At 30.1% G+C, this 26,103-nt stretch overlaps 1 protein-coding gene across 1 annotated transcript in view; it reads left to right on the top strand.

The window, feature by feature from the left end:
* Window positions 1-26,103, top strand: part of LOC142319512 (uncharacterized) — an 87,330-nt gene that overhangs the window by 22,952 nt on the left and 38,275 nt on the right. The window contains exons 3-4 of the mRNA XM_075356871.1: window positions 15,690-15,802; window positions 18,630-22,932. Coding sequence (XP_075212986.1) covers window positions 15,690-15,802; window positions 18,630-22,932 — 4,416 coding nt within the window. The remainder of the gene's footprint in view (window positions 1-15,689; window positions 15,803-18,629; window positions 22,933-26,103) is intronic.

A 26,103-nucleotide genomic window follows, 5' to 3' on the forward strand; every position in this document is an offset into this window, starting at 1 on the left:
AAAAACAGTCACTGACCTATTAGCCTGTGAGCGCAGTGGCACCAACTTGTTGGAACCAACCATCATTGATCTCCACTTCTATTAACTGACTAATGAAGTCTGTTAAAACAGCACAGTAACAATCACTATTAACTGTATTTTCAAAAACAATTGGACCCATAATGCACATTCTACTCACACTGACTCAGACTCCAGTTTTCATTTCGCATAAAGATTGTTCATGTAATTCATGGGAGTTAGTTGTCAACCACAGTTGTGTATTTTGCGAACTAATACACCCTGTTAAATGAAACCACCCTTCATCTGTAAAAAACATAATGTCGAGGATACCTACAGAATTTTGATCAATAAAGCATTCAAACCACTGACAGTAATTTAGTCTTTAGGCATGAGCTGTAGGTTTTAGTTATTGAACACACATTACTTTGTAAGAGAAAAGTTTCAGTTCCTTTCTTACAGCCTTTTGTGGGTATAAGTCCAATAGCCTGCTGCTGTGGTAGTTTAAGCATTGAATTTGATGGACGTTTGGCCATAGCATCTGAAATAAAAAGCAGCTTCTTCTGTTCATTTGGTTTAGATGGTCTTCCACTTTGAACAACATCTTCAACAGAACCTGTTACTAGAAATTTTTCGATAAGAGTTCAAACTACATTGTGCTGAGGAACAGGAGTATTTTCAGAAAATTTGTACTTACTAAATCAGTATACTTGTCACCTTTCCAAAAGGTGTGTTCAACAAGAAAAATGCGTACCTCTACCAAAAGAACAATTATGTTTCTCACAACTATTATTGATTCCGTTAAACAAAACGAAGCATGTTCAATCACAACTCAACAACTGACATCTTGGTTTACTATTCAGCAATGCCCAACAAACCCACGAACCTACATGGCAACCAACCTAATGCTGAAACAACAGAATGTACCACATAATTTAAAGCATACTGCACAGTGACTTTCCAAATGCACTGTACTTATCCTTCAGGGAAACTAGAATTACTCTAATAACTGAAGTAGTATTGATAGTTGTAATGAAACAGGATATTATTGCCACACATCATGGTCTGTAGTAGGCACTAATAAGTAAAAAAATAAAAAATAAAATTTAAAATTTAATAAATAATTACACTGCTCTAGGCCTCAATACAGTATCATAAAAATCTTCTATTTAATAAAAAAAAGTGCTTAACTAAATCAAAGGAAAAATTATTAACTAGTCATAGTAACGAGCAAATCTTACAAATATTCATAAACTGTAATCGAAAAACAAAAATATTAACACATAAGTTACATGGTATCGTGCAGACAATTAATTTACCATGGCAACACATTCCACATGAAAATTATGTAGTAACATAACTCTCATACATTGAAACATCGTACAGCAATATGGAAACTGTCTACAGATTTATGGTGTATTTGTTCAACATACGTTATGGAGCCCTTCATCATTCAGTCCATTTCATATTACTTTCAGAATAATTCCTTAGGAAAATTTTTAAATTATTAATAATCTCTTTACTATCTTTTTCTTACTTGTAATAAGTTTTACCAAAATGATAAGTGTAAAATAAATTTGTGAATATTATTTTATTTTTTAAAGAGTGTAAATTGTAAATTAATAAAACTGTATTAATAATTTTTCACAAATTTTAAGTTTGTTGGAAAAGAATCAACCATAACCATACCAAATAAAAACTACAGAAATCTTACATTTGAATAGAAAAAAAGAATTTGCCGTTTGTAGTGTTTGTTATGAATTAAATAAAGGTGAAATTTATAATTTTGAAGTGAAATCGAATTAACTTAAACTTTTAATTATTTTTTCAAACATTGTAATTTAAGGATGGAGTAGTAACTATAAAACCTATGTCACGCAATATTTCGTTTAATAGTCGAGATTTTATTTATATTAGTGAAGTCATACCACGTTAGGGAATTATAACAAAAAATTCCGCGTACTTTGCCCGCGTACAAAAAGTTACCGCGTACTTTGTCGCGTTGATTTCTTATTAACAAATTAAACCATTAAATTTTATGAGAATGCTGATCTCAACTAGGCTGAGAGAAGTTATTTAAACTATTCCAAGTAAATATGCCATCTCAGACAGTAAATAAAGCAAAATGAAAAAAAAATTAGATTGGTAGAAATAAAACTTTAATTCATCAACTGCTAGCATTATGTTTTATTTTCTAATGTCAAGAAAAGTTCAGCTAATACTTAAGAAAAAGTATTTCCCGTGTTTTATACTTTGATTACGTTCATTTAAAAAATAATAATTTATGCAATAGCAAATGAATTATGATAGAGGGGAAAACTAGTTAAATATTTTATTGTAATGTTTGTAAAATAATATTTTTTTTAATTTATTATTTATTTTTTTTTACTTTATTTATTTACTTCACAATTTTTTATTGACAATTTTTGTTACATTGGTTAAAGAAAGCCACAATTACAGATAAAATAGTATCACGTTTATAACAATACGCACAAGAAATATAAAATTAAGCAATTAATAATAAAGGTGAACGGTTATGAGCATATTTAAAATAAAAAGCTTCAAATCAACAAAAATGTTCAGCTTCTTTTAAATTTGTTAAAATTTTAAGTCACAGGTTTGGAACCGGCATATCTTTACAAAATTTACCATACTGCAATTACTGATTGATTAGTAAAAGATTAATTATTTTGTAGCAATTTAAGAAATGTAAATAAATAATGCTGTCGGGCTCTCACTGATGCGCCACATTTATTTTAACTCCTGGCACCACCGATCAGGTATTGCTTCAGAGGATAAAATGAAGGACAATTTTTGTAGCGTGAGAAAAATGCCATGCCTGACCGGAATTCGAATTCGGAACCTCCGGGTGAAAGGCCGGGACGCTACCACTCGCGCCTCCGAGGCTACCTTACGTTCAAAAAACTTATCGATGATATTCTCTTATAATCTCACAGCTGATTGCGATTTAAAATTAAGCCCTGCCTCCATCGGCCGTTAGATTTGACATCGAATACTATTTTAATGGTGCTGTAGTATACAGGTAACAATCGTATATTTATTCTGAGATAAGCAATTACGTTTTGACCTAATCGGTATGTCACTGACCAGTTTTCTGTTAGAATTACAGCTGCGATTTACTGAAACAAAACAAATAAGTAAATATTATTTACAATAATAACTCTGTAATGTGTAACAGAAAAATAAATTGATAAGTTTACTTTTACACAGTGTAAACATTATTAGTACATTATAAGGATGTAATAATTCCCACCGCTCATCATTGCGTAGCTTATTGCGTAGGCTTATTTTTATTTATTTATTTTTTTATATCACTTGCGAATTCGCCCATGAGTCATTCGGTTCACGACCGCTGTTGTTCACGACTGCTCGGTCTGTTTTCCCCATATACGTACGCGCGCACGCACATACACACTCAAACATTTATTAACGGTATGAATCACCATATTTTAAATATGCCTTATTCTAGTGTATTAGTGTGAGCACATAATTTAATATTTGGATTATCGTAGACAAAAAAATAGTCGGTTAATATTGGAAATGTAGAAATTATACAGCATAAACGCGTAATGTTTCGACAGTAAGAATAAATTAAGTTTACATGAATTGAGAAATTAGAAAATAATTTTTTCATGCATTTTTATTAGTCATATTTAAAAGTTGTTTCTTAAATATTGTAGCTAAATTTACTTCACTTAGAGATGTAAGAAATCCGACAACTATACATAGTGTAGTCATATGAATCACTGTTGCACTCTGAAGAATCAAAAGCAGATCCCGGCAACATAGGAATCTCCTATGAATGGACCTGTCTCGACGACAGAGTTTGTATATTGTATACCCCTAAATTATCCTGTGCAGAGCATCTAATGCAACTACCAACATTTTTTTTCCACTGACCGACCATTCCCTTTTATTTAATTTCGATGACGAATTTCAGCATACGTATTGTTTTTTTAATATAATAAACTTTCCCGCTTTTATTTTCCTATATTTATAATTTAGCGTTAATAAATAATAGTTAATAATTTAATTTTAAAAATAATTAACATTTTTTCACTAATATTTAAAATATTAATTTCCTTTTTATTAAATTTACTCTTTTTTGTAATTATACATGTTCTAAAATTTATACTAATTCTTACTAATGTAGTTGAATTCAAGTGCTTTACAAACTAATATTCATTCTTTTTTTTTATTCAACGTACACGTTAATATACCAACTAATAAAAATATATTCCTTATTGATAAAAAGATAGTTTAGAATAAAGTGTGTGGAAGTACATCATTTAATAAAGGTTAAAAAGACAGTAAAGAGTAGAGTTATCTTGATGGTTAACGTTCGTTTCGTGTTTGTGTTTTACTTACAAAGAAAAATCGAAGGCTCTAAATAGAATACCAATGATATTCAGTCTCATTTTACGGTTGCTAATCCACTAGAAAAAAACTGAGCTCTATTCCATTTGATATTCACAAACGCTTTAAACGACTAAGCTTTATGGTACAAGTTCTATTTTAATTAAAATGAATAATTTAATTACTTTATAGAACAGCAAGAAATATTTTTATGATTTTAGAAAATGTCTAAATTGCAAGTTTGGTATTTCTGTAAAAATCTAATTTTTTTTTTAAATGTCCATAAATGCTAAAAATATTCGTTTTATGAAATAACTCAATTCATTCGTAACAAATAAAACATTTTATTTCATTATATTTTATAACACATTATTTTAAGGAACCTTTTGTGCCAACCTTTACGAGGCACCGCGGTAAGTTTCCTTTATGTTTACCTATTCATATTTATTGTAATTTACCATATTCAGTTAACAAGTAAACATATTTATTACCTACCGATTGTTGGAATTAAAACAAATTTATTTAAATTTAAACTTAAGTGGAGTTTCTTATACTCTAACCAAATCGGAACCACTTCCATTATTTTTAAAAAAATTAAAAAGACTATCCAATAAATGGTACATAAATGTTAAAATTTAAATTCCTTAAAAATAATTCACTTTGAAAAATTAACAAAAGTTCGTAACTTTTTTTTGAGATAACTATGGAAAATAAAAAATCTAATTAAAGATTTTAATTTACCGAGCTAGTATATAAAACACTAGACCGGCAAGCGGGGTCAAAGTTTGAAAACTGTAAGACCTGAAATAGATCTTCCTGTTCGATAAGTAAATGGAATGTCGGTATACCGAGTACCCATTACCAACAAAACATAAGCGCACATCATTAATATACTGTTTGAACTTAATTTTATTGCGTTAAGTCAAACAAATAGAGAAAGAAATAAACGTCTCTATCTTGTAAGCGATTAACAAATTTTCAAATAAAATTTATTGTTATAGCACCAAATCATTTGAGGTAAAAAATAATGCTAATTTTGCAAGTGATGCGAAAACAGAAAGCAGATAGTTCACAAGTTAAGATACATGTCAGTGGTGGGCTGTTGCCTGAAATAGTCTAACATATCGTCGCACTCACACATTTTACTTTGGCAAACGCTACATGTATTCAGATAGTGTGTTGAATAAAATTACATCACGGTCCAAAAGAAAATTAACCATGAATTCACGGCTGACTCTTTGTACAAATGAAATTTGATTCTCTTTACAATGTAAGTGATACTCAACGATTATCATTTTTTAAATTTAATTTTACACATTTTATTTAAATTTTATTTTAAATTTTAAAATAAATTTTTTAAAGCTTTAAAAATGTATTTAAAAAATTATAATACAATGTAACAAGCGTGTACATTCAAATTGTTTATGATTTAAAATAAATAAAGAATTAAGCTTATAAGTTATTTTAAATTATTATTATTGTGAAATTTTCCATAAGGTTTAACTTTTCTTTGATGAGATTCAGTTACACCTACACAATTACACATAAAATATGACTACAGTAAATTTATTACGCATTGAACAGTAAAATAAAAAAAAGTGTAAGTGCATTTTGTTTGTTTTTTGATATTAATGATAAAAACGAAGATCTTTTTATATCAAACTGATTTTGTTTTTCAATTGATAATTTTGAATTAATGATAAGAAAAACATTTCTTGATTTCAAGTATGTATCTTGCATATCTGAACATAATCTCTGTAAGGTATAATAGTTTTCAATGAAACTGTACAGAAAAGTTCTATTTTCAACCTTTAAGCAAACAAATCAGAGGAAGAAATTTATAAATAGCTATGATGGACATAAAGCATCAGAAGCATAAGAGGCAACAATCAGCGTTATTTTCTCTGAAAGTAATGATGTACACTATACAACCAGTTCCTATGGTAATCAGAGGAAAGGTGTTACTTGTAGGGTTGAATAGCATCTTTACTTTGGTGGGCTTGATATCCTGATAAGTAACTGTAAATTTAGCTCAGTGAATATAGCAAGCAATAAGAAAAACCATTTCACTTCTCATATTTCCTAGCAACCCTGACATAGAATGTTTCTTATCCAAAAAGATAGTTGTCATTTTCAGGAATGATTTTTGACTCATATATCAGATCATCCACAATCTTATATGTAAGAATCCATTATTTTGTTTGTAGAACTAATAATATAAACTTAAATATTTTAAAGATGCAAATTTACATAAGAATTAATCCATGATTAAATATTTTAGAAGTAATTATGCTGCTTCATACAAGTTAAATGTTATAATTGTTGTTATTAACACCAGTATTATGGAAGTCTTTTAATTTCTAGATTTTTTTCTGTGAAAAGGTCATTTTGCACATTATTCTTGCTCTCAACTTAATCTTAACCTATCAACTTAATCAAGCTTACTGCTCACAATGAGTTCCAGCGTCTAGTTGATACAGTTAGGAAAATCATGACCACAACCCTAAAAGTGACATCCTATTCTAGTTGTACAATTTGAACCCCAATACCACATTCTTAGATGTTCTGTGTTCAGCTATCAAATGAAGCTTTTCTTACAAATTTTCTTTTTTTTTTACGTTTTTTGTACGTTTTTACATTTTTTTACGTACCAATTACATTTCCTCTTTGGATGTTTATCTTTTGGCTCACTCAGCCACAACTGTTTGACAGTATCTCTTCCAGGTAGAAACTGGGAATATGTATAATGTTTTGCAAGTAACATACATACATTTTCTTCCAAAATATATATCATGTATTTAAATATATTTATTATTATTCTGGTATTATGTTTCCTATAATAAAATTATTTAAAACATTAGATTAGTTTTGCTTATAACATTGAGATCAAGGACTAACTTTATCCCTCTTTTATTTTTATTAAAAGTGAAAATGCTAATAATTAAAATTTATTTTATAATTAAAATTATTATATAAAATTTATATAATTCTTTAATACATATTTTAAAATACAGCAAATTTTACAATACAAAAATTATTTTTTTATTAAATATTGATTTTGGATAAAAATATTTGCTACGTTTTTTTAAAAATAAATTAACGCTTAAAATAAATAAAAACTATTTGTAATAAATAAACCTTCCATACAACTATGAATATTTTTAATCGGCTAAGACAAAATGGCCTTGTATAAATCTAGTTCATAACAGGTACTGCATAAAATAAAAATAATGAAATTAATTACAGAACAGTTTTAAATTCAGTAATGTATAATAGTACATTCTGGAGTAGAGAAACTGTTGCTGAGTTAAGGCAGATGCTTAAAAGATGGACATAAATAAATAAACATACAAAACATTTGGTACAAAATTCCCTACTGTTCACATAAACTTGAATTCAGCTGACCTGTTAAATGTTCTAAACAAATATTAAACAATAGATATAGACCTTGATGCTTTTGCCACTTTGCTAACTAACACTTATTTTCAACAAGTAACATCTTTAGACGCTATACAAAGGTAATGAATCATCTATGAAATAGCAAATTAAAGATATTAGATGTAACCTTCTGTATTGAATTTTTTTGATTATTTTAATATCTTTGAATAATTATAGTCAAACACTAGTGATATATTTTAGCAAAGAATGCTGAATTTTTTTATATTTTTGTAGAGTAAAGTAGTCAGTAAACTTTTTATATGATGCATGTTTTCTTTACTAAGTAGAGGTATTCACAGAAAGAATTGTTTCTCAATAGAAAGATGTCATTAATTTGTTTTACGATGTTCATGTTCATATGACTGATGCGCGTAAAGAACCTAAGATAAAACCAAAATTAATTTCTCTGAGACTAATGATGATCACTATACAGCTAACAACCCGTGCAGTGAAAAGTAAAAGTGTCACTTATAGGCTGAATATCCCCTGGATTTCACTGAGCTTGACTTGTATATCAGTTCAATAAAAAAGACAATGAAAATCACTTCACTCCTCACTCTTACAGGTTAGCCTGTCGTGAGATGCTTATTGTTTTTTGTAAATGGATTTGTCATTTTTGAGTTGATTTATGACTCATGTCAGGTTGCTTACAACCATAAGGTTATTGCACCTAATATATGTAGCTGCTGTCTTCATCAATGTAAAGAAAATCGCTTGGTTTTTATTTTTTCATTTATATCACTTGAAGTTGGAGGGTCTGTAATCTGAAATTTAATTAAAATTAGTGCTGGACTGTCAGAACATGATGAATAACCAAGAAAGATGTTACTTATTTGTCTCTTTTTGAGAATATATATGAAATATTTTATTGAATATTCAAATTTACAAGAGATTGTTTATATTGTTTTGTTTTAAAATGTAGAGATGATATAACAAAATTTATTTACAGGCCCTGCAACTAGAATAATTTTCCCTTTTTAATTAGAAAAGTTTATTTAATTAACTGTTATATAACAGAAAAAGGTGTACTTTAATTTGTTCATTAGTACTATATTTCCCAGCCTTGATTATAATGCACATAATGACACTAATAGACAATTGTAAACAGTAAATGTTAACTATAATGATGTTTACTATACAGCCAATCCCTCTGGTGACATTGCGAAGATGTTGCTTGAGAAACTGCATGATGTCACCTTTCTCTTCAGTCAATGTAGTATTCTATTGAGCTATGGTAAATTCAAGTCGCATAAGAATCTAATGTAATGTCATTTAACTCCTTTTTTTCCCTGGTTTGAATAGTTTTTAAGAACAGCTCCCCCATTTTCAGAAGTGACTTAGATCATCTACAACTATTTCACATATGATAACTAAAGATCTATCAAACAACAAGAAGTAACCTATTACGGGGAAAACAATAAGAAGAAACTAAAAATAATAAATTTACGTAATTATAAATTTAAAATGAATTAAATATTTATCTAATAACTTTATTAGGTTTGGTAAAATAAAAATAAAAAATAATAGATTAAACAAACTGTTTAACAGCTGATGAGATGGGAATAAGCAATATTAAGTCTCATCCTTGTAATTCTGTTCACTTTTTCAGTCATAAAAGTTACCTGCCAATGATTAAGAGATGCATCTTTCATTAAATTATTAATTCTTACTTTCAGCAAGTGGACCAGCATTATTATGTTTACTAAATAATTACTGATAAATCTTCAAGTTAGTATACTAATAACTACTTACTAGCAGAAGAAACATACAGGTAATTTTGGGATTACATCGCCCTAAAATCTCTCTGCGCGCACGCGCAGAGAGATGTGTTTGTGTGAACATAAAGGGACCATTTGACTAATATTCTATCAGATAAAATATTATTTCAAGTTCACTAACGATCAGAATTCATTCATATCAGATACGTAAATGAATTAAATTATGAAATCATCACTCGATTCAAAATATTGCAATAGTACGATGCAATTAATAAAAAGTGAAGTAGTAAACGACGCTAGCCTCTATGAGACGCGACGGTCACAAAGGGCTGTTGCGTAGGTGGGTGGCCGCTAAAATTAAACTCGGTGGGACGCCGAACTTGACTGCGGACAGGAACTTTAAAACGTATACACGGTCGCACAACGAGTGCAGTAGTTATTATGACATTAGTTCTTAACTTTGTCCCTTTAGCTGCGTTCTAGTCGTACACTATAGTATTTCCGTCTCGATTGTTGATGACAGAGTATTTCCATTTTCTTGTGACAAAGAATCGGATAAAATCACTGAGTATCAAGAGTAATTTTAGATCACTGAAAAATTATTAAGGTTTTATTTTTTAAATCTTTTTTAAACAATTTCGTATCTAATTTCAAAACTGTCAAAAATATCTGAGCGGTGAAAAAAAATATTGTGACAAACTCAGTTCATTTCAAAAGTTCGTTGATTTCGTAAGCTAAATAAAATCGAACGGTTAAACTACTTTTTTCTGCAAATAAGTAAATTTGTGTCGGTAGTGATTTTTTTTTATGTGAGATTTAAAATAGTTATGTTTTTTAAGTGAAATAAATTTAATCTCGGGCATAGTTTTTTTTAATTTCTTTCATAAAGAACTGTATTTTGTAAGTATCGATTGTATATAGTGAAGTACACAATAGATTAATAAGTATTTATAAATATACACAACCAGACGCACAACAGGTTTATAACAATGAGTTTATTTAATGTACTTAATTTATAAATCTAAAATTTGTTATTTAAGTACGATTTAATTTAAAATTCTAAAAATATAATAATCTTCCTGGTACACAAATTAATCACCGTTCTTAAGCTTTATTTTACAAAGAAATTGGCACAAACTTGGCGCATAACTTCCTAACAAAAGTAAAATATCGCTACGTTAAACAAATAGACAACACAGTCGGTTTCAGAAACGATGAAGTGAAATAACTTTCAGCTGAATATTGTTGTAGTTATATTTAAACATACGCATAAACTGTATGTAACACACACACTCGAGTACATGCACCTGTCCCTCGTATATTAACACAATTACAAATTATAATTTTAGTAAAACCCAATTTTAACAAGTAAATTTGTGAAAATTAAAATATTAATTGCAATATATGCCGTATATAATTTTATATCTGAATTAAAATACACTGTACGCGTATTTTTCCCAAATTAATTTTTCCAGTTCATTATTTTTTTTATAAATACAACCTGTAATTTAATTACGTTAGTAAGGATTGATATTTATTGTATAGTATATTTACAGTATATTTATTGTATTTTATAAGTAGTTTTAATGCACAAAGTAAGTCAAATAATAAACATACAACAATCTTGATAAACAAGAAAGACTCCAAAAAAGTTTATGATACCTGCAGTTCGTAGGATATACATATACAACAGCGTGAAAACTATGCTAATATTAAATCCTACAATTACAGGATTTTTTGGCATTCTTCATATTCATTCAAAAAATTAAACTAAAAAATTTACCTAAACTATGGCAGAAAATTAATTAAATGCTGCTTTAAATTGAAGTGTTTTACATTAATTATTCACATTATGCCTAAGTAATTCTTTAATACATTTGGAATCTTAACTATCAAAAACCTTTTACCTTGAATAAACCAGTAGAAGTGCTATGAACTCATAACCAAAAATTAACCAATCTGTGTTCAGAACAACATGTTTTTCTCATCTAAAACTTTGTATAATGAAAAATCTTAATCAATTTTCTTGGACGAAAGTTTATTCATTCTTCTAAAAAGAATATAAGTGGAAATCGAAAAATATAAACAAAATGCACAAAAAAAGAGCTCTTTCATAATGCAGAAGCATTTCAGTATGCAGAAGTGGTTCTGCATACAACAACCATTCAATTACTTTTTACAACTTTCATTTGAACTTATTTTCATTACGGAGTGAAATTAGATTATAATAACTTAATTTTCTTTTTCCAGTACTTTTTCCTGTAAGAGTCTTTTCAGTACTCCATCTTTTTATTTAGGTCCACCGTTTCCATGTTTAAAACTTCTGTGTAGAAATGCCAAAAGAATTTTGTAGAAAATCATAACCCCAATTTTTTTCTTCAGTATAAAAATTGTAGAAAAGATAGAAAATTGTTTAAACTAAATGTTTAAAGCCTTTTAGTTAAATTTTTTTCGAAACGGTAATACAAGTCATATGTAATATAATGAAGGTACACCTTCATTTATTTATTTTAAGAAAAAGTTGGATAACAACAGTATACAAAAAAATGATAATTAGGTTGCAAAATTAATTTTATTTTTGAAAAACGTTTCTGTCTTTATTCTCTTCAAAGTATGCCACCCACTTTATTAGACGTAACAAACATGATATCTCTTTTCTTAATGCTGAAAAATATGTTAGATTGGACTTTACCTTAAACATTTTGCAAATAATTTTTTAATTTTAATTTCTGATGCTACTCCTGGACTTTCTTGATGGAGAAGCAGCCCCAAATAAATTACACTACCAGCTCAAAGTAAAATTCAGTACAATAGACCTAATAACTTCAAAACCAATGTTTTATTACAAAGCATTTTGCTACAGCTGCCAAAATGATTGCATTTAATTGTCTTAATTCAAGATATAAAAAAAGGGGTTAAAGTAGTCATTGTTATTGGCTCAAAACAATTTTACTGGAACACCATTATTTACTATTTTGCAGAAATGATAGTTTTATAAAATTTAGAAATTACACTATCATCCGTGGCTGAGATGCTATGGAGCCTCAAACAAAAAAGAATTTCAGTACAGTATCTCCAGTCACTCAGCTTACTTCCACAGAGTATAAGGTAATTCTCTAATTTCTTTTCAAAAATGTACGCAGAGATTATGAATATTGTTTCATTGATGTCAAATAAATATAATTCATTTACTTTTACAATTCAACAATTATGTATATTATAGTCTTAATTTAATTTTAAAGGTAATTTGCTTCAAACTCATAATCTCAAGATCATTTCTGAACCAAAACAAGCATAGATTTGTCGATACTTTTTTTACTAATGGCAATTCTTTTTAATATTTTATATTAAAACTGGTGGTAAATAATAAGCAAACCAAAACAGATCAGTTGAAGTATGTAAACCAGTACTAAATTTTTTCAAAAATATTAAACAATACGCTTAAAAATGGAATAAACCACAAAAAATTTCAAATTCTTCTTTAATTTATCATAAGATCTTAAAACTTGTACATAGAAATGCACGTGAAATATTTCATAGTGTATGAAAAATAAAAGGTTTTAAGTCCCTTTTTTCCCCTTGTGGACAAAACACTGTAATACTTCTTCGCAACAGAGGTCAACAATTTTATGAATAATTATAAACTGATTTGGTAACCAGAAAAATAAATCTAATCCTTACAGTATTTTTCTGTTTAAATGGTTTGCATGAAGCAACAGATGGATAAAAATAAAATAATATATTTATACTCATATTAAGAAGGAAATGTATTTTACTTTTAAATGACTACAGATGAATTATTTAATTACTGTACATTAACAGTATCATTTATTATATGTACAGCACACAAATAAATTTCCAGCGAGGTCATTAATGAAAGAAGTTATTCATAATTTTACTAAGCGAATTACATTAATTTATAACAAGCTATAAGTACATTTATATTTTATTTATATGATATTGTTGTAATATCAGCTTTATTGTATGTTTTGACAACTTTTCTGTCCTGTAATGAAATAAGCCAATTTGTTTTCATAAGAATAGATCACAATTACTGAAAAACTAGATAACTCTTAAAAATTAAAACCTTGATTTCTAATACGTGTAAGACAAATACAATAAAATAGATAACACTTATCATCAATATATCAGTCTTACAAATTTACGGTATTTTTAATACTTATATTCATTTATTGCCTAAATACACAAAATACCTGTATGGTCTAGATATTTTTTCACAGAGAAGTGAAAATGATTGAAAATTTTAAAGAAATATTAAAAATTAATTATACTGACACCTTTGGAATAAGAAAAATTTTTACTTTAATATAAATTTTGCTGTTTGAAATAATGAACTTCACAGTAGTGAGCCGTTTGAGATATATTATATCTTTCTCTGAAGAAAATAATTCAAGCGCCAGAAAAGAATAAATACATGAAAAGAATTATTGTTAATTACAGAGTTGAATTGTAACTTAAAATTCTTACTTTGTTACAACATTTTCAACCACTTTTGTGGTCATCCTTGGTAACACCAATGATGCTATTTTTCATTGCAGTTACTGCTGGTATACTTTTTTTTGTTGCTGAATCTCTATTTAGAGAGTGGTCAATAGCTGTATTAAATCTGAATTGTGTCAGTTCATTTAGTAAATCAATGTTTTGTGTTTCTGTGTTAAGATGTGTTTATCTATATGTAGAATAGCTAGTTCATTTTTTAATTTTGCTGTATTAAATCTGAATTGTGTCAGTTCATTTAGTAAATCAATGTTTTGTGTTTTTGTGTTAAGATGTGTTTATCTATATGTAGAATAGCTAGTTCATTTTTTAATTTTGCTGTATTTCTGGATAAGGTAGTTGAGGCAAAGGCTAATGGCAAGCTACAAACGAGTGATTTTGTGTATTTTTTGAACCTTTACTTGAAACTACATCTCATTTGGTAATAAAGAATTTTATGCAATGAAAGCAGTTCAGTTTTTATCTTTCTAGAGAATTAACTATAAAAAGTATGTCTGCATCTGGTGATTTGATTTTTGTTTTCTCTTTTGTTCTGAAAGATATATTATGTTCAGTTTTTTTTTTTACCTTTTATTTTTGTAAGTATAATGTTCTTGTGTTATGATTTTCCTTGTTTTTATTTTTATCTATTTTGTGTAAGAGTGAATAAATTAATTATTGTTGTGTGTTGTTTATTTGAGGTATTTTATAGTGTTGTATTTCTCCTCTGAGCCCTGCTCACATATATATATCATAATTATCATGAGTATGCTGTGAATCATGATTCCAAAACCTGAGTGAAAGTTTATGTAAAGATAAATGGTTTCAAGTATTATGATTAAATATGTCTGGCATTTTTTGATATTTGTGTGTTTTAAAATGTTGTTTTTATTGTTATAAAATTATATTTATATTTTATTTAGTGTGTTCAGATTCAGCTGTGAATATTCAATACATCTTGTTTCCTTTACATCTTGTTTATTGGTTTAACTACCTTGCATTACTGTGTTTCATACCATATTTTTATCAATACCTATGCAAACAATCCTTTTTAATAACTGTTTAAATATCTGTAAAATAAACTCTTTTAAATCTGATCACAGACAAAAAAAAGATGAAATGCAAAAAATTTAAACGAAATTAGTTTTCAGAAAAATAAATTATATAATAATAAGGTAACTGCTATTGCAATTATTAAAATAATAATTATATATTGTTAGCTGACAAAGAAAAAAAATTATTAGATGAAAATTTAGAATATTTTTAGTACATAAGCAATCTGAAAAAAGTACTTCATCAGAAGGAGGGTATATTATTTTTTATGAATACTTTGATAACTATTTTAGCTAGAAAGAAAAAAATGAAGATAAATGTTTAACTGACCTAGATTACATCACTGAATACTGAATGAGAAAATATAATTTTTTAAAACTTCAGATGCAAACCAAACCAAATTTAATAAATATTTTTAAAGAATTTTTAAACTCCTTCATACCATTTTCAGTCACCTTTGCACCCATCTTGAGTGACAGAATGTAATTTTAAAATGGAGCTTGGAATTAAAAAAAATTAACTGTACAGAACACTGATTTAAGTAGAATATTCTATGCATATTAAAGCAATATAATTATATCTAATTTCACAATATTTTTCTGTTAACAGATTCTTTAAGACAAATTTCTTACAAAGAAAATAAATTGAACAATAAACAATCTTTCGTACAATCAAAGAAACGTCACAGTACTGGTGGATTTCTAGGTACACAAGAAAGACAGGTATGAATTACAACTACAAGTACAATCATGGAATTTTTATCAGTAAAAAAAAAATGATTTTAATTAATAGATTAATGAAATTAGATGAATGAACCACAAAATTATTATTGTTTATAGAATTGGCACTACAGCTAGGAATACAAAAATGCTCAAAATGAAAAATTTGATAAAATAATTTTCAGAAATTGAATTAAATAACTTAAGCTACTAAATATTAATGTTAGTAAATATTATTTTAAGATAGATATATTATAAATACTAAATGCTCTTCTTTATCAGAAAAAAATTAATATCTTTAGTAATTGCACTGGATAACTATATGTTTAGTATGGGGATAAAGTTTCAGCCACGACTTAATGAAGAGTTGCTTACTACCTAATAGCTATAATTATTGCTTATTGTAATACATGATAAAAAGTAAATAAATTCAATAAGTATATTGTAATATAATGTTTTTGTAAAACAGTAGTTCAGCAGATGATATGTATTAAAATTAAGAATGAATTCTGGATTGGTTTCTTAAATATATTAAAAAGAAAGTGTAATTTTGCAAAAAAGATTACTTTCTATTTTTTGATAAATAAAATAAAATACATTCTTGATAACTGTTTTTCAATGAATAAAAAGTAAATATTGCTGTTTTTCATGGATTGCAGTAGGCTATATAACACTCCAGTAGTAAACAACAGTAGTTAGCGAACTTGATTCTGAAAGTATGCATTCATGAGAAACACAAATATTCCTTAACATAATATACATATACAGAGTATTTCTAAAATGGGAGACAGATTATACTTTTTCGGGTTCTACTTGTACAACTAAACAAAGAATACACTTAGGAAAAATGGCAATTTCTCATTCGTTCTACCTCTGCTCGCCATTTTGTTATTTTTATATAAAAATTTATATCTCAAGTTCGTTTAGAGAAATAATATTAAAATGTGGTAAATGTTTTTTTAATAAAGTCTTAAAATTAGAAAAAAATCAGGACTTAAATACTTCGCAAATTACAAAATGGCAGTCATGTTTATTTTTTAATCCGTTATATCTCCATAAAAATAAGTTTTATCAAAATTTACGTTTTTGCTAAAATATTAAGTCTTTTATTTTTAACAAAGTGACATTTTATATTTTTAAATCTTAACAAACAGCTGAGTTATGGCAGAAAGTTGATGTAATTTTGTATCTGTTTTCATGCTCTCCAATTTACGTTCAATTCGTCCACAACTTTGTAATAAGTAATACAAAGTTTATCAAGCATTTTATTTTGAACAAAATGAAATCTCAGTTGTAAAAATCCGTTGACAAGCAATCGAGTTATTGCAGATAATTAACCCAGCAGTACGCTTATGCACCATAATGCAAGGTGATAGTTTTTATTATAATTAATTTACTATTATTATTTGTTATTAATAAGTTTTATTACATTTAGGGGAGGAAATAAAAACAGGCAAAAAATTATCAGCTTGCATAACAGTGCGCAAGCGCACTGCCGGGTTAATTGTCTGCAATAACTAGATTGTTTATCGACGGATTTTTACAAGTAAGGTGTCATTTTGTTCAAAATAAAATACTTAATAATTTTTTTAATAAGTAAAATTTTGATCGAACAAATAATTACAAAGATATTGAAGATTACAAAATTAAAATGACCGCCATTTTTACATTTTGGAAGGTAACGTTTTCAAAATTGTTTATTTCGTATAACAAGACACTAGTCTTAGATTTGCGAAATTTAATTAAAGTAGGTTTAACCGTTCCTGAGAAATAATTTTTTTGCTGAAAATCCCAAAATGGTGTCCAGAAGGAAAACAAAGTAAAATAAGACTTATATCGACATGAACGTTTAGCTTATTTTTTTGTCCTGAAACAGTTCCTGAAGTTCGGCGAATATGACCCGAACACTCTCTGTATATCTGTACTTATAAATAAACCCATCCTGACTGACCGATTCACCAATACCTAACAAAAACTACTGAAGATAAATTAATGAAAATTTGTATATTTCTTCTTCTTACGGTGTAAATATACACTAAGAAAGGATTTTTTTGAATTACAGTTTAAAAGGTTAAAATGGACTGACAATGAAATTTACTATTTTTTTTTTTAATTTGTTGGTAACAAATGAAGATACCAACGTGATTTTTGGTGTTTGTAATCTTCCGGTGAATATCTAAAAACTAATTTCTAATTTTTTTGAAATTCGCCTTAAAAAAGGTGAAGAAAAAAAAAATTTTGAACCATGATTGCAAATTTTCCCCATTTCCAACTACACTAAATGAGATATTCAGTAGATTTGGGCTTGCAAATACTCTTCAGATAAATATTTATCTAAAAACCATTTTTGGGATTTTTTAATTTTGATTTTTTTAAGGAGTACCACAGTGTACAGTGCTGTAGCTCAACCACACAATCACTACCTTTGTTACTGTAAGTGCAACATTACTGGAGAACCTGCCTTCGGTTACTTGGCTAAAAATATAAAACAAAAAAAAGCCCATTATCATAAAAATAAGTTTTGTATAAACTTTATAACATATCACAAATAATTTAATTTGTTTAAAAAATGTAGTTCAATAAATAGCTTATAGATTAAATTTTATAACCAACTATAAATCAATAGTTCCAAATAAAAAACACTACGGAAGAAATTGTAAAAAAACTATATTTAAAAACAATATTTTAGTAATATATTTAATAACAACACTCCGTGTAGATCTGTAATTTAATTAGTATGCTTATCTTTTAAGCATTAAAAATTCATGTTAGGATCAGTTAAAAATAATTAGGAAATATTCTTCCAGTCAGATAATTTATTTGATTTCAGCTTGCAGGAACAAGTGTAAGTTATGCAGATCGGCAAGGACCATTACCAGTCATTAGAAAAAAGTACCAACAACAGATACTAACACCAAATAAAGATGGAGAAAATTATATACAAGAAAAAAGGATTATAAATATACCTCCATCCAGATGTAGAAAACTTGCATTAAAATATAAAAAAGATGAAGAAATTAGTAATAGAAACATTATTCCTGATGATGTAAGTGACAACGAAAAGTTATATGACTGTTATAGCAAATTTGATACATTAAGAGCAGATGAAAAGGCAGATTTATTATTGAGTAAATGTTTAGAATCAAGAAGCAAAAAAAGAGATACGATTGACATCGTAGATAATAGCAATGATGCACATATAAAAAGAATGTTAAGCAATTATCAAAATCACATTCATAGTAATAAGAATAATAATCATAATGTAAATAATAATAATAATAATAATATAGTTATTCAATCTCATCAATCAGATTCCCATTTAGAAGGTATAACTGTTTCAGATACTGTATTTGCTGCTCGTAGACAAATATTTTACAAAAATGGACGTTCACACAGTGATGAAACACATACGGCTGTAATAAGTTCATCAATTAGTTCAAGTTCTTCAAGAAAAGAAAAGAGTGCCAGTGGAATATTTTCATTTTTCAGATGGTTCAAGAAAGATAAAGAAGGTGAAGAGGAAGATGATGATGATATAGGATTACCCTCAGCACCCGCATCCCCCCGTTTCATAAGAAGTCAGAGTTCAAGTTGTGGTAGTGTAGATACACTATTTAGTACAGCAACAGCAAATAGTTTTGCTTTCATTCAACCAGCTTATTATAGACCATTCGGTTCTGCACATCAGGCAGAAACAAGAATCACTGACAGTCCTGAAACCCACACATACAGACAAAGACTTCTAGAAAGAGAGAGGAGAAGAGAATTAGAAAAAGATATAACATTAAAAAAGAAATATAACTTATTTGGAAGTAGCACAATTTATAAAAGTGCAGATGACATACCAAGAAGAAACACTGAAATAAATAAATCCAGTGAGTCTTTAAAACATGTTAAAAATATTTCACCTGCCAGTAGAAGCTCAACAATAAGTAGGAAAAAAAGAAAAGCACCTCCACCACCTGTTGTAAAAGAAAAATTAAACGATTATAGTCTTCCGAATACACTGGAACATTTAAATAAATCAAAGAAAGATAATGAAAATGCAGTGGAATTAAACTGTGATGATACTAAACCTCATCATAGGAGAACTGTAAGTGAATCTGCCAAAGATAAAAAAGCCGGTGCATATTGTCATGTTAGAGGAAAGAGAAAAGCTCCACCTCCACCAGTTCCATCAGCAACAGGAGATAATACAACAAATGTAAATAAAACTGTTGTACAATCTAGTCTTGGTAAAAAGAAACGACCTGCCCCACAACCTCCTGTTAATGCATCCACAACAAAAAGTGATCTAAAATCTGAAAATACTGCCAATATCTCATTATCAACAAATAATTCACTAGAAAAAGAAAATTTATCAAGTGAAAAAGAAAAAGGTCGTGGTAGCTTAAGTCCTGAAGATAAAGAAAGATTGCTTAAAAATATCGCTAAACTGCAAGCAGTAGCTGATAGAAGAAGTAGTATTTGTACTCCACCACCTTCACCCAGTTTAGAACAAAGAATGTCATTTTCTATATCAAATGATTCCTTAAAATTAGAAAGAGGTGTTCTGAAATCAACAAAAAGCGAAGAAGGCACCTCATCAACAAGTCCAGAAAATAAATTTACACCTTCATCTCCTGTTTCACCAAGACCTTGGTATAAAAGAAATATAATTAAGGATCATGGACTCAGTAATGGAAAGCTGTTTGACAAGAAAAAAGAAAAAACTAAAATGGACGACTGGATGCCAGAAGTGGGAATACCAAGAGCAAGTTTAATTAATACAAATGAAAGCAGTTCTAAATTTAATATATTTTCAAAACCAGAAAAGAATGAAGAAAAAAGAAAATCACAGATATCAATGCTGGTTAACATAAGTGAATTAGACAGAGAAGCAGCTGAAATTGTGCAAAAAGAACATGCTAAAGAAAAGGCAATTCTTGCTGCAGAAGATGCAAAATTTTATACTTTTCCAGAAGATATTGGAACTGTAGAGATAAATAAAGAATACCAAACATCACCAAATGTCGAAGTACCTAAAAGAAGTTCAGCCAAAGAACTTATTTCATTATTTAATGCTATTACAAATGTAACAAAGGTCACAGTAAATACATCATTCTTTTCTAAAGAAGGATCAAGTTTATTTTCAAGGGAAGGTAAAGAGAAACGTTTTTCATTTGGATCTAGCGCAACTAGTGTTACTTCAACTAATGATATGAACGAGACAATACAAACAACACAAGAAAAATATATGATGACTCAAAATGTTATTACATCTGAAAATAATGATTCTAAAAAAGGAGCATTGTTATTAGAAACACAACAAACATACATGGAATCACCTGGTGAAACTAGAAGAAGGTGGAATAAGGTTGATGTACTCAGTAAAAATGATGATGAGAATGATGACACACTAGTAATAAATGATTTTAATACAGATACAGAAAACGCAACTGGTTCACGTGTTACAATCGAAGAAATTGATGAATTTGACATCGATGTTGAGAGATCATCTAAAACACAAGCACTTTATGAGGCTAACCGATTACGACGTCATCATTCACCGAGTCCAAGCATTCCTACGATTGTTGAACAGTCAGAGTCAGCAAGCTCAGTAACAACATCTCCAGGGTCAACCAGCATACGAAGTCAAAAAACTACAACCCCAACTACTCCAACAACTACTTTCCAGCAAACGATAACTCCATTAACTTCTACTGCATTACTACCTTCACAACAGAATAAAAGACCAACTAGCATTTGGGCATGTCCTCAATGTACACTAGAAAATCCACGATGGAGATTAACATGTGAAGCATGTGATATGTGGAAACCGCCATTACATAGCACAAATAATAAGCAAATTAATGACCCACCAATCAATAAAAATAAGTCAAACGATCTTACTCATACAATAGAATTTAATAGTAAAGAAAAAATTGCAATTGATAATTTAAATGAATTTCAAAAAAATAATGATAAAACTGTAGAAAAATCAGTATTAGTAAACACAAATATGGATGATGCAAAACATAACGCAGCTAATAAGAATGCAGAAAAAGAAAACTCTGACAATATTGTCAAGGAAGAGAAACAAAAATTAACAGAAGAAAAATTTAATGATATAGATGAATTAAGAAAAGCACGTTTAGCATTTTTTCATAAATCATCCTCTAACACAAAAGAAATTCAGACCAGTAATGATAAGGAGGTTGATGAAACTCAGAATAAGCCAATAAACAGTAATTCCATTTCTAGTAACAATAATATTAACAACATTGAAAATGAACAAGCAAAGCTAAAAGAAATGTTAAAAGATTTAAAACATTCTTTACCAAAACGCCATAAAAAGAATGGTTCAACTGAAGAACTTGATAAAAATATATTAGATGATAAAAATAACAATCGTTTAACAAGTCATGATGAAAGTAAACAAAATAGAAAAGAAGAAATCATACCAGCCGTTAAAAATTTGGGTGCCATCAAAAAAGTTCCACACAGTAAGTTCAACCAATCAAAATGTGACAAAACAAATTATAATAATATAAATCATGAAGAAGAAAAAGCAGAAATATATTTAGTTAAGACAGAAACAATAATTGAAGATGTTAAAGTTAAAAAGCAATTGAGTTCAGGAACTAAACCAGAAAAGATCTCAACATCTGTTCAAACAGGAGCAATGGTACGTAAAGCAGAGTCACAAGAGCAAGGAAAATTAGGCAACGATGATCAAATAGCCAGTAAACCACCATTAGGTAAATTGAAATCTGCTTCTCCATTGCTAGACAAAAAGGAAATATCAATTCCAATCACAGTGGAAGAATACACAATAAAAGATGGTGTACTTTATACATCATTATCAAAAGAAAAGCAAAAAATAGGCACAGGTACATTTGAATTAATATTAGCTCATGATTTTGCGGGAATAAAAGCCACAAAAACAAGTAAAGATGCAACAAAACTACCAATACATCATGTATATGCTAACGTACCAAATTCAGAGGAAGAAGGAAATGATGATAAGAAGGTCCTCATCAATCATATTAACAATGAACCAGAATCAGTAAATATAAATATGAATAATGAAAAAGCAGTTGAAAAATTGACAGTACAATTAACGCAACCGAAGGGACTTGCAGATTTTAAAGGTAAATTTAAAGTAGAAGTTAATTTATACTTAAATCATTAACAATTTAAATAATTACATTTGATTACATATAAGCATGATGTATATGTTTTATATATATATATATATATATATATATATTAACTTTTTTCAAAATGTTTGAAGCATTAGAACTCTTGTTGCATAATTTTGCCTAAATTTAAAGATTAAGAGCACATGATATAGATAACCCGTACTTTGATCCTGGGCAGAGCAATTAATTACTTTTTTCCTAATGAGTCTGAGAAACCCCATTTATGTGCAACGTGTCAGGTTTGCCAACAGGTTCTACAAGATGTTATTAAGAATGCATATATATGCCCTTCTGCTTTCTTTTTTTTTCCTGTTTAGCCTATGGTAACTACCGTTTAGATAGTTCTTCAGAGGATGAATGAGGATAATATGTATGAGTGTAAATGAAGTGTAGTCTTGTGCATTCTCAGTTCGACCATTCCTGAGATGTGTAGTTAATTGAAACCCAACCACCAAAGAAAACCGGTATCCACGATTTAGTATTCAAATCCGTGTAAAAATAACTGGCTTTACTAGGACTTGAACGCTGTAACTCTCGACTTCCAAATCGGCTGATTTGGGAAGACGCGTTGACCACCAGACCAACCCGGTGGGCAGCGTATGTATGCCTGCGCCCTACCAGCTAAACCTCCTATCTCACCGACCCCCCCCCCCCCCCTTCCATGGGGACAGATACGCAATTAAGCATTACGCGGCCCTGGGAGCTGCTTCGACCTTAAGGGATCCAGAGTTCCCTTACATCATCACCGCCGCCCATCCACGCAAGCGCGGACGAACGCCGGCTTCATAGGAGGCTGTCCTTCACCCCCTAGCTCTCCGGTCCTTCTCATAACCTGGGGCGCTGGACTTTATCATGCTACTCTGGTCCGACTGGATGGTCTGTTTCTTCCTAGCTTGGGATTTGGAAGTCCCGCTGCTTCATAGCCGCCGGCCATCCGAGCAAGTCAGGACGAAACGACAGCTCTATGACGGGTTATCCTTCCCCCCTCGCAACTCGATCCTTTTGTCGCATGACCCCCCACCACAAAGTTGGAGATTCGGGAAAACGTCGTCTTAAGGGCGATCGGAGAGAGCAGCCTATCTCGCCTGGTTTACGTATCAGAACCATCCTAGCCTTCTTCCAGATGGTGGGGATATGTCCTGCCTACAAACTTCCGTTCATGATCTTAAGAACCTATCGGAACCACCTCCACCATAATTTTTATGACCTCAACTGGTAATCCGTCTGGTCCGGGACTCTTATGGGGTCTCATTTTTCGTCCAGCCGAAATCAGCTCGTCCACTCCGAAGGAAATAATTTCCTCCGTTTCGATAACTTCTCTCATCGGCTCCGGCACTGGATTAGTCGGGAAAAGAGTGGCTACACACACACGCAGCCTGTCCTCGGGCAACTCTGGCAATCTGCGGTCAAACTTGCCAGTTGCTATTCTATACTCCATACCCCATACCCCTCTATCAATCTCCTCCATAAGGTCCCTCCATTTTCGCCTCTTGGCTTCTTTTATCCAACCCCTGTATTTGTTTCTTGCGGCTACGTACTCTCGATATGCCGTGAGCCTATCTTCTCGGTCGTTTCGACCACCAGCTCGTTGATAGACCATACATGCTGCCCATACCCACCGGCGAAGTGTATCTAGTTCTGCCAACTACCAGTAAGCGTGCTTGTTTGCTCGGGACATTTATAACCACCCGGGATTTTCTACATTCGTCTTGTACGTTTCTAATGACTTCTTCCGACGTACCTTCCAGCTGTATGCTTTGTATCGCCTCTGTAGATCTTAGGCAACCCGCCTTCAATATCCTTGTACGTACTCCTTCCCGACGGTTCACAGAAGGTAGAGTCAAAGAGTATAGTTCGATGGTCGGACAAGTTTTCCTCTTCAAAGATGTGCCATCCGCAGTAACGCTCAATGTGTCCCCCACTGACAAATGAAAGATACAAAACTGAACTCGACGATCCCCGTTCGAAGGTAGCTCCGTCACCATTGATACACTCTATTCCCCAGGAGCTTATCTGCTCAGCCAGATGCATCTCACGAACATTACGGTCGTTACGCCCAAATTCGGGTGACTTCACGTTAAAATTTCCTGACAGCAGTATACTCCGACCACGGAATCTACAAATTATGTTTCCTTGTGCGTCCAGGAATGATAGGAAGTCCTCCATACTAGAATTGGGCAAGTGATAGCATGCAATCACCACCACATCCACTAGATCTGCCCATACAAACCCCACACCAGAACCGCTATTACCAACCAGAATCCCTGTGACCGGGAAGAGTTAATTACCCTGATCTCAATCAATGGCACTCCCTCTGTGGGTCAATTGTCCCCCTTCCATCTACCTTCCCTTTCTTTTCCTTTATAACTTCTTCCTTGGATAAGTGTCATCAGATTTTTCTCAGCCGTTCTGGTTCCATTTGTGGCATCCTGCTGTTACCTGACAGAATAGCTACTTCTTTAATGGACCTTTGCAGAGTGGTAATCCGTAGTAATTGGGAACCATCTGCCAATTCTTTTTACTCTCTGGAAGTTACATAAAACACAAACTAGTGGCTGAATTGTCTTCTAAGTTACGCTAGACCTATTCTAATTCCTAAAATACATAACCTGTGAAATGAGTGTAAGATAACTTAGGAAACTCCATTTGGGTGCATATCTTTACCATTTTAAACTGTATGTAATTACACTGGGTTAAAAAAAAGAAGTTTTTTCTGTTACTTGTATTCAGTAAGGTACGATTAAGTAGTATTTTTTTCACTGATTTCAAATCTACAAGCCAGGACTGAATGGAGAGCAGGATTTTTTAGTATCACAGATTTAAAGAAAACTTTTTTTCTTTAAAGAATTATGTGGCCTATATTATGATGCATTATCTTGCCTTATATCTGCTTCCCTTTAGTTTTCTCCTATATTTAGCTTGTGAAATGTTTCTTTTCACTCTTCAGCAATTACTGGTAAATATATTTGAACTCTGATTTTCAGAGTTCAAATCTGGTAGTGTGTTTCCACCATCAATTATTTAGGTGAAGGTGTTCACTTTGCTCAACTTACTCATAAATTACCAAGATTAGGAGAAAAAAAATCAGTGCAAATGCAACATGTGTAGTTTTTATCATTT

This window comes from Lycorma delicatula, chromosome 2, assembly GCF_047948215.1.
Source record: "Lycorma delicatula isolate Av1 chromosome 2, ASM4794821v1, whole genome shotgun sequence".
In the NCBI taxonomy this organism is placed as follows: Eukaryota; Metazoa; Arthropoda; class Insecta; order Hemiptera; family Fulgoridae; genus Lycorma; species Lycorma delicatula.